The 10,413-nt window shown below is 36.8% G+C and overlaps 1 protein-coding gene across 1 annotated transcript in view; it reads right to left on the bottom strand.

Moving 5' to 3' along the window:
• The window catches only part of CENPP (centromere protein P), a 565,831-nt gene that overhangs the window by 501,971 nt on the left and 53,447 nt on the right, over positions 1-10,413 (bottom strand). The window contains exon 4 of the mRNA XM_006900737.1: positions 7,233-7,321. Coding sequence (XP_006900799.1) covers positions 7,233-7,321 — 89 coding nt within the window. The remainder of the gene's footprint in view (positions 1-7,232; positions 7,322-10,413) is intronic.

The following is a 10,413-nucleotide window of genomic DNA, read 5'->3' as shown; positions in this document are numbered from 1 at the left end:
TCACCAGTAAGGTGATAAAGTGTCCTCCCTTTCCCCCTTCATATGAACACCTCTGTTCAGCATGAAGAAGCCATAGAGTCTGCATCCAGTTCCCAAATCAGTAAGACAGTTGATTGGTTACCATTGGAAAATGCTTGTCATTTTCCTGTAGCATCTGGTCCCCACTGGATCATTTTCATTTCCTTCACCTGCTCCTCCCACCAACCAATTTCTGCAGCCCTGCAACTGCATCCCTGCCCATCCTCACCCTTCTGCCCCCAACCCTCACCTCCTTGTACCCCCAATATGTTTTTCCCAATAAAAAAAATTGGGACGAAAAAAAAAGACAGAAAGGGCAGAGTTGATAGCTTATCTTAAGAAAGCTACCAATGAGTAGCATAGTTGGCCTCTGCCTTATTTATTACAAAGTAGAAATGTCCTGTGACTTTTTTTTTACATGTACCAATTTAAATTTATCTAATACCAGAATTTAGATCATGAATGGCTGATAGAATTTTTTTGTTAAGACAGTCCTGCATTCGGTAAAATTGGCTTTGTTTAAATTATTATGGTCACACTTTTACAATTTTGACAGTGATTTAGCAGGTGGTGTTCACTACTTTTCCCTTCCAAAGAGATGACTGGACTCTAGGTTAGTTAAATTAGTCATACTCAGTTTTTAACAGAGATGGTGGATACCACATCACAATCTATAGGAGAAGGGTTTTATATTTAGATTTCTATAATTGATTATATGAATCTTATTTAAATACAAGGATGTCTTTACTGGAACATGGAACATAACACACCTCACCTGCTTCAGTTTCTATTTATCAGCCTCTTTAAATGCAAGGGCTAGAGATAAAGTAGCAAGACTTTATCTATTTGCTCTTGATTATGTTAATGGAATTCAAATTCTCTGTATCTAAAATGTTGCCTTTCAAATAACAAAAAGCATTTCAGTGTGGTTTGTGTATGATAGCAAAAAAGAATGTTTAACACTTCTCACATTGTATAAAAGAACTGCCATGTCACATGCTTTTAAAAGTCAGCATGATGGATGTAGTAACTTTGATTTTAACTTCTTTGTCATCAGAGACAAAAGTCTTCAGGATTGTCTTTAAAGAGCTATTAAACAACGTTTATCAACTTATATTTATGTGACTGGTAATGGTGCTTATACTACCTCATTAAAATGATTATGGTAGAGAAGCTGTATTATTGGCACAGATTTGTAAATTAAATGATTATAAGGCTTTATGAGAATTAAAAAATTTTTTAAAAAAAGAAAAGAAATACCTTGAGTCACAGCCTTCTCAGTGACAACAGTGACCACCAACAGGCTGGACAGCAGCAGACAGTAGCTTTTCCCTGCACACGCAGAGTAATTCCTTTTCAAATGCAACACTTCTGCCTTCTTCTCCCAGCTCTGCTTAAATCCCCTTTGTGGAAGATGTCTCAATAGCTTCACTCAAACCTTAGGAAGCAAGCTCCTTATACTTGACTCCAGAGTGTGTGAACCTTACATACTTTTTCCATCCTTTGTTTATTTCACACCCACTGCTTCCAGCTCTCTTCCGCCACCCTTGCTTCAGTGGGTGCATCACAGATGTCATGTTCCTCCTGGAGCAGTGCCTAGGCACAAGCTTTCTTACTGTCTAGGATGTCTTTGTTAGTTTACCCCTACTTGTTCTTCAGGTTTCAGCTCAAACTTCAAACATTTTTTCCATGTTCTCTGTGATATTAAAAAGTATCATGTAACTATCCTTTGTAGCATTTAACACAGCTGCAATTTTTATTATACGTGTCATTATTCTGTTAACATCCAACTTCTCCACTTAACTACAAATAATTTTAATACCTAAGGATCATACTTGTTTTATTCAGATTATTTTTATTTATTAATATTTTTTAAATTTAATTAGGATGCTATGGGTAGAATACTGAAAGATCCAGAAAGTATTGAAAGAAGATGGAAGTGGTATACACAGTCACTACACCAAAAAGAATTGGCTGACACAGAAGAATTTCAAGAAACAACATACGATCAAGAGGCAATGGTTATGAAAAAGGAAGTTCAAGTTACTCTAAGAGACTTGGCAAAAAATAAAGTGCCAGAAATTGATGGAATACCAATTGGCATATTTCAATAAACAGATGCTACACTGGATGTGCTCATAAGGTTGTGCCAAGAAATCTGGAGGACAACTACCTTGCCAACTGACTGGAAGAGATCCATATTTATTCCCATTCCAAAAAAAAAGGTGACCCAAACAGAGTTTGGAAATTATCATACAATATCACACATATCACACACAAAAAAAATCCTGAAGATCATCCAGAAATGTCTCTAGTGCAATGGCTTCTTCTAAACCCAGCTTGTATTCCTGGTAGTTCTCTATAGTGTACTGTTCCAGTTATCGCCAATGTCAGATGGATCTTGGCAGAAAGCAGAGTACCAAATGGGTACCTATCTGTGTTTCATTGCCTTTGCAAAGGCAGTTGACTATGTAGATTACAACAAACTGTGGTTAATCTTGAGGCGAATGAGAATCTCAGAAGATTTGATTGTGCTTATACGAAACCTATACTTGGACGAGGAAACAGTCCTCAGAACAGAGCAGGGAAACACAGCATGACTCAATATCAGGAAGGGAATGCATCAGGAACATGTCCTGTCTCCAAACCTTTTCAATCTATATGCAGAACAGATCGTTTGGGAGGCTGGGCTTTATTAGGAGGAATGTGGCATTAGGATTGGAGGTATATTCTTCAACAACCTACATTATGCAGATGACACAACCTTGTTTGCTGAAACTAAGCAGGACCTGAAGCACTTGCCAGAGAAGGTCAAGGACTATAGTCTTCAAAATAGATTGAAATTCAACATAAAGAAGAGAAAGAATCTCACTACCGGGCCAACTGGCTGCACTATGATGGTTGAAGAAGAGATTGAAGCTGTGAACAGTTACAGCTTGTTCGGCTCCACAACCAACAGTCTTGGCACCAGCAGTCAGGAAATCAAAAGATTGAATTAGGTAAATCTGCAGTCAGGGAACTTTTCAGAGTACAGAAAGCAACGATGTCAATCTATAAGACTAAAGTGTGTCTAATCCAGGTCGTGGTCTTTGCAATTACTTGGTATGCATCTGGAGAAGAGTTTTGAACATACCATGGAACGCCAAGAAAACAAATACATCTGTCTTAAAGAGGGTGAAACCAGGTTTCTCCTTGGAGGCTAAGATTCTGAAGCATCTTCTCACATTCTTGGGCATATGGCAAGGAGGGACCAATCCTTGAAGGATAACATCATGCCCCGAAGGGTGGACGGACAGAGCAGCAGAGGAAGATCCCGGATGACATGGAGTGATACAATAACTGGGGATATGGGGTAGGTGTGTCACAGTGAGCCTGGCTCAGGACAAGCCAGACTTCAGAGCTGTTGTACATAGGGTTGCAAGCAATTCAATGGCAGCTAACAACAACAACATTTTATAATGTTAGCATACAAAATTCATACACATTATGTTTAAAGCATCCATCTCTTCACACTGTTTTATTCGCACATTCTCATATATTGGATTTTGGAAAATTAATCACCATTGATCCATGTCCACCATTACTCCACCTTTTTAGCTCCTCATTGGATCTTCCCTAATTCCTTCACTCCCTCCCTCTACCCAATACACTCTGTAACTCCATGATTTCCCCACCTCTCCACCCTAAGCCCCTCCTCTTCCTTCCCTTTCCCCCTTTGGACTTTTGTACACATCTTACTAGTAATCCTTCTATTTTTGCAATAATGGTCTTATGCAGCATTTGTTCTTATGCGACTGAGTAAATTTACTCAACAGAATGATCTCCAGCTTCTCCCATGTTATTTAATTTATTTTTTTTTTAAATCATTGCTCCTGAGTATCCCACTATGTGAATGTAACTTATTTTCTCACTCCATTCACTTGTTCATGGACATCTGGGCTGTTTACATTTTCTTGCTACTGTAACACTGCTATAAACTGGTGTACAAATCACCACCAATGTCTCAGTTCTATTTCCTTGGGGTATATTGCTAGCAATGAAATAGCTAGGTCATATGGAATTTCTATGTTCAGCTTTCCCCCCCCTTTTTTTAATTACACTTCTTTTATTACTATTAATTTTAACAAGCATTTACAGAGACTTTGGATTTCCATTCATTCATTGTTGTACTTTTCTCCCTACCCAACCTCACTCCCAGTTCTCTCTTCTCTAAAAAGTAAAAGAAAAATTCTTTCATTATTATACAATCAATCCCTTCCCCCAAGTCCACTCCACTATGGAGCCTTCCCTCTGGACTCCTGTCATAACAATACCTAATCATATATCCCTTTGAAACAGTTCTCTCCCTCATCTGTTTCAATCTTTCTCAGTCTTCCCCCAAGCCCGATGTCAGTTCTGTTTTACAACAGTAGCACTATACGTCCTTTTGTGACTGAGAAATTTCACTCAGCATAATGTCCTCCAGGGTCACCCATTTTGAATAATATTTCATGAGTTCCTTGTTTTTCAATGCAACATAGTATTCCATTATGTGAATATACCATAGCTTCTCTATCCATTCATTTGTTGATGGGCACTTGGGTTGTTTCCAACTCTTTGCTATTGTAAACAAAGCCACAAATAACATGGGTGTGCCTATATCTGCTTGGGTGGTGGTTACGTTTTCTTTGGGGTATATTCCCAGTAGTGGAATTACTAGGTCAAATGGTATTTCTTTTTGCAACTTTTTGAGAAAGTGCCGTACTGCCTTCCAGAGTAGTTGCACCATTTTCACTCCCACCAACAGAGAATGAGGGTTCCAGTTTCTCCACAACCTCGCCAGTATTTGATGTTTGCTGTTCTGTTAAATTTTGCTCTTCTTAGTGGAGTGAGATGATATCTCACAGTTGTTTTTACATTCGGGGGGTGGTGTGTGTGTACCATCAAATCGGATGTGACTGGTACTGGAGGAGATTGTCCCTCCTTCTCCAGCTTAGCATACGGTTGATTCGAACCGCACACCTCTGGGATTGCAATTCAACTTCTTGACACCAATCCACCAAAGCTCTCCCACATTCAGCTTTTGAGGAAAGATCAAATTGCCATTCAGAGTGGTTGTACCATTTTACAATCTCACCAACAGTGTATGAGAGTTTCAATCTTTCCACACTGTCATCAACATTTATTGGTTAGTATTCTATCAAACTGTGCCACTGCTACTGGGGTTAGATGGCATCTCGTTGTTATTTTTTTTTTTTATGTGCATCTCTCTGATTGCCTGTAATTTTGAGCATTTCTTCATGTGTCTGTTGGTCACTTGAATGTCTTCCTCTGTAAAAAGTCTTTCCCTACCTTTAGTCCATTTTGCCCTTTCCCTTGTGTGGACCCTGTACTATTGCATAAATTTTCATTATGAGACTCTTTATTTTAGATGGCATTGCCCAAAGATATTTCCCACTCAGTAGGTATTCTTTTCACCCTATTAGTAAAAGTTTCTGATGCACACAGGCACTTAATCTTTAGAAGATCCCATTCCTTGATGTTATCCTCTCCTGGTTGCGCATTTCTCACTTTATCTTTCAGCCTCTTCATACCACAGGCTAGGCCTTCTAAGTCTTATCCCATTTTGTCTCTTATTATCTTTATGGTTTTGGGTTTTATATCTAGGGCTCTGATATATCTGCAGTTGACTCTGTTGTATGGTGTGAAAAGTGGAATAGCCTTCTGCAGGCAGATGTTCCATTTTGGCAGTGATGTCTGTTGAAGCGGCTGTCCTTTCTCCATTTGATAAGTTTTGTTTCACTGTCAAACATCAGGTGACCATGGGGAGATGGGTTAATTTCTGAGTTCTCAGTTCTGTTCCATTGGTCTGTGTGCCTGTTATTGTACCACTACCATGCTGTTTTGGTTATTACCACTGTATAGTAGGTTTTGAGGTCAAGGAGTGCTATGCCTCCCACTTCATTTATGTTTTCAGAAGTGCTTATTCGAGGTCTCTTTCTCCTCCAAATAAATTTGTCAATTGCCTTTCTATCTCTTTGAAAAAAATAACTTGGAATCTGTATTGGAATTCTGTTAAACATGTAGATTGTTTTTGGTAGCTTTGTCATTTTCACTATACTGAGTCTTCCTATCCATGAAGAGGGAACATTTTTCCATTTATTTAGTTCTTTTATAGTTTTTTTACAGTAGTGTTTTGTAGTTTTCTCTTTTTCATTTTTTTTATTTCTTCTATAACCCAATCATGTTCTAGAAGGGTGTTATTTAGCTTTCACAGGTGATTTTGTAAGCTTTATCTTTTTGTAGTTAAGCTTTACCCTTTTGCTAGTTTTAAGGCATTGTGGTCTATGAAGATATTTGCATTATTTCAATGTTTCTAAATTTGTTGAGGATTTCTCTGTGTCCTAATATGTGATCAATTCTGGAGAATGTACCCTGTGCACTTGAGAAGAAAGTGAATTGGTTTTTGGTTCGCCGGAGTACCCTGCTACATTGGTACAAGACCAAATTGAATGATTCTATAGTTTAGATCTTCTGCATTTTTAAGTTTCTTCAGAGCCAACCTATCCTTTGGTGTATTAAAGTTTCCTACCACTATTGTTGTGCTTCTTCTTTCTTCAAATGTATTTTTTTACATATTTTCAGGTCTATCATTTGGTGGCCAAGTTCACCTTTCTTAAGGTCCTTCAACTACTCTTTGGACTGTAGTGCAGCCTTCCAGGAGTCTCACCACAGGCAACTTCACACTCTTTCTCTGATGCAGGGTCAAGGGACTGGGCCCTACCTCTCAGTTCTCCTGCGCCCTTACAATGTTGGTGCACCTTCTCAGTTCTCCTTAGTAGCTTGGTGGGAATCTCTTCACCCTGTGCCCACCTCTTCTAAAGCTTGAAATCGTCCTTTGTGGTGCAGCTGAGCACAGCAGCCAGAGAACACCTTCCCAGAGGAAGCAGCTCTGTTCTCTATCTGGTATGGGCTTAAGGGAACTTGCCGGAACTCTATCCTGCTGCCTTCATTTGTTCACATTTTAACCTCAATACCTACTACACAGTAAGAATACTGTAAACATTCATTGAATGAAAGAAAAAAGATATCCAGATATAAAGAGTCTATATTTTAACAAATATAAGCCAAATTAATGATGCTATGCTTTCAAACAATATTTTTACATAAAATGTACATTTATAACTATAAAGTGAAAGGAGTTCTTAAAAAAAAAGAATTGTAAAATATCTTACCTAGAGACAAATTCATTCAATTCTGGATACTCTTTGGGTTCCATTATTATATTCAGGTCAGTAATTACAGAAGATAACTCTTTATGATTCTAAAATAAAGAAAATATAATGTATCTGGGTATAATAAAATTTTTTAAATAACATAAATACTTCAAAATATAAAAAAGTAAGTACAATTAAGTAAAACAAAAGAAATGGCTTGCTAAATCAATAACTAATACCAAAAATGTTAAATATTTGGAAAAGATAAATTCTTACTCCATACTAAAAAATAAAATGAACTTCAAATTAAGCACCTAAATGTAATTGTTGAAACTATAAACAACTTGTAGAAATATAGAAAAACACTGCAATCAGTAAATCTGATTACATATAAAATTCAAAGAATCCATGTAAAAAGACTTTCAAATTAGAAATGGAATATATTCAGAAAAATATTCTTTGTAACCATGGAAAAGAAAACGACAAAAAAACCCCAAAAACTTCACAGTCAATTAAGTAAAAAGTAAACATGTAAGTGTAAACAAAAATAACAATATTGTTAGTGGTAAAATGACCAAGATTAAAGAATATCAAGGAGTATTTATAGTCACATTTGTCAGTGGAAGAATAAATTGGTATTTCTTCTGAAAAGGATTTTGGCAATATATGAGTCAAAACCTTCATATTCTTAATTGTAACAACATGAGTTCAAGAAATCTATCTTAAATTAACAAGAAATGAAAACAAAGACATTAAAAAAGATAGGTCATAACAACTATGAGATATAATCTCACCCCAGTAAGAATAGCAAAATTTAACAGAACAGCAAACAACAAATGCTGGTGAGATTGTGGAGAAACTGGAACTCTTATTCACTGTTGGTGGGAGTGCAAAATGGTGCAACCACTGTGGAAGGCTGTGTGGCACTTTCTCAAAAAGTTGCAAATATAGATACCATTTGACCCAGTAATCCCACTACTGGGAATATACCCCCAAAAGACGGTAACTGCCACCCAAGCAGATATATGCACATCCATGTTTATCGCAGCTTTGTTCACAATAGCGAAGAGTTGGAAACAACCTAAGTGCCCATCAACAAACGAATGGATAGAGCAGCTGTGGTATAGGCACACAATGGAATACTATGGAACTCATGAAATATTATTCAAAATGGGTGACCCTGGAGGACATTATGCTGAGTGAAATATCTCAGTCACAAAAAGGACAAATACTGCATAGTGCCACTGTTGTAAAACAGGACTGACATCGGGGTTGGGGGAGATAGATGAGGGAGAGAGCTGTTTAAAAGGGATATGTGATTAGGTATTATTGTCATGACAGAAGTCCAGAACAAAGGCTGCACAGTGGAGTGGAGTGGACCTGGGGGGAGAGATTGTAAGACATTGAAAGAATTTTTCTTTTACTTTTCAAAGAGAAGAGTGCACTGGGGTGGTGGGAGGCAGGAAGAAAAGTGCAACAATGAATGAATGGAAATACAAAGTCTCTGTAAATTTTCATTAAAATTAATAATAATTAAAAAATTTAAAAAATAAAAAAGACAGTCATCATAATACTACTTATAGAAATCTAAAACAATCTATAGCGAATAAGAATAAAAGTACTGTTAGCATTGTGATTGAATCATTACTCATAATATACATCTAAAACTATCTGTAACCAGTAATGAGAAATAAGTGTACAGCTAGCATTGCAAAAGTTACATAGGTTCACAAAGAACTCGGTATAGATTTCAGTATTTCCCCAAAATTTCATCATCTATTTATCTTTGGCAAAGATTCTGAAACTCTATGTCACTCATTTTGGGCATGTTACAGGGAGGGACCAGTCCTTAGAGACGGATATCATGCTTGGGAGGGTGGAGGGACAGTGCAAGAGAGGAAGACCCTGGATGAGACGGATTGATTCAATGACTGGGGTTATGGGGGTAGGTGTGTGGGAGACAATGATATTGGCTCAAGATATAGCAGGGTCCACAGCTATTCCATTACTTGGAATATATCCTGAGAAAACAAGAACTGAGGCAAAAACTGAGATTTGTACATCAGTGTTCATAGCAGCTTATCAGATTGCAACAACATGGAAACAGCCCAAATGTCCAACCACAAACGAATGGATTGAGAAATTATGGTAGATTCACACAATGGAATATCATGCAGCACACAAGATCAATGATTTTGTAAATTATTACTTAACTTGGGAGGGACTGGACAGCATTATGCTGAGTGAACTAACTCTGTCCCACAAGGTTAAATATTGTATAAAACTATTATTATAGAATGAGTAAAAGGATCCAAAAGGGGTGAGTGAGGTTGGAAGAAGAGGGATGAGCATGTGCAGGAAAGGGGAGAGGTTAATCATGGAATTGTACAATTTGATGGGTGGGGTGAGGGAAACAGAATTTTTTCTTGAAAACAAGGTATTTGAATTTTGTAAATAAACTAGTAGAAAAAGGGAAAAAATATAGAGCAGGGTTCAGAGCTGTGGTACACAGGTCACTATGAATCACAAGCAATTCAATGGCACACCACAATAACATGTATCTTGGTAAAGAATATTATCAGTCTTCATTCAAAATTTCCCAATTTTAGAATGGTGAATGCAGTATCTAAAAAAGAGAATAATAAAATCAGAGAGAAAATATAAGAAACAGAGTTCTGTCTCTAAACCCCATTAACAAAAGCAGAAGCACAAACAAACATCAAATCCTCCGAGTATTAATTTCCCTGTAAAATAAAAGACTTAATATAGATAGTAAATGAAGTCACTCTGGGTGCTTTCTATTTAATTTTTACTGAAACAATATGCTGAAAAGTAAGTTTTAATCTTTAGATTGCTTTTCATTTTCTGACAATTAAATGTCTCCCTCTAGTGAAAATTTTCCTTTAATATTTTTATCTTTCTGACCAAAAGGAACTCTTCCAAAGATCTGGGCCTAAAAATATTTTTTTACAATTTCATTTTACTATAATTTGAATAAAGGTTTACAAAGCAAATTTTCATTCAACCAATCATATGTATTTTGTTCTACAACATTAATTTCAACATCTACAATGTAACTTTCCATATTCTTTTCAATAATTCTGATTCCCATTAATCTTTCTATACCTCTCTGCACTTTTCCTTTGTTTAATGATACTGGGGGATCACCCCATTGTCTTTCTTTTTTTTTTTTTTTTTT

This window comes from Elephantulus edwardii, unplaced genomic scaffold (genome assembly GCF_000299155.1).
Source record: "Elephantulus edwardii isolate Elephantulus edwardi_28Jun2011 unplaced genomic scaffold, EleEdw1.0 scaffold00292, whole genome shotgun sequence".
Taxonomy (NCBI): domain Eukaryota; kingdom Metazoa; phylum Chordata; class Mammalia; order Macroscelidea; family Macroscelididae; genus Elephantulus; species Elephantulus edwardii.
Note: the sequence above shows the minus strand (reverse complement) of the source record. Positions and strands in the feature narration are given on the sequence as shown.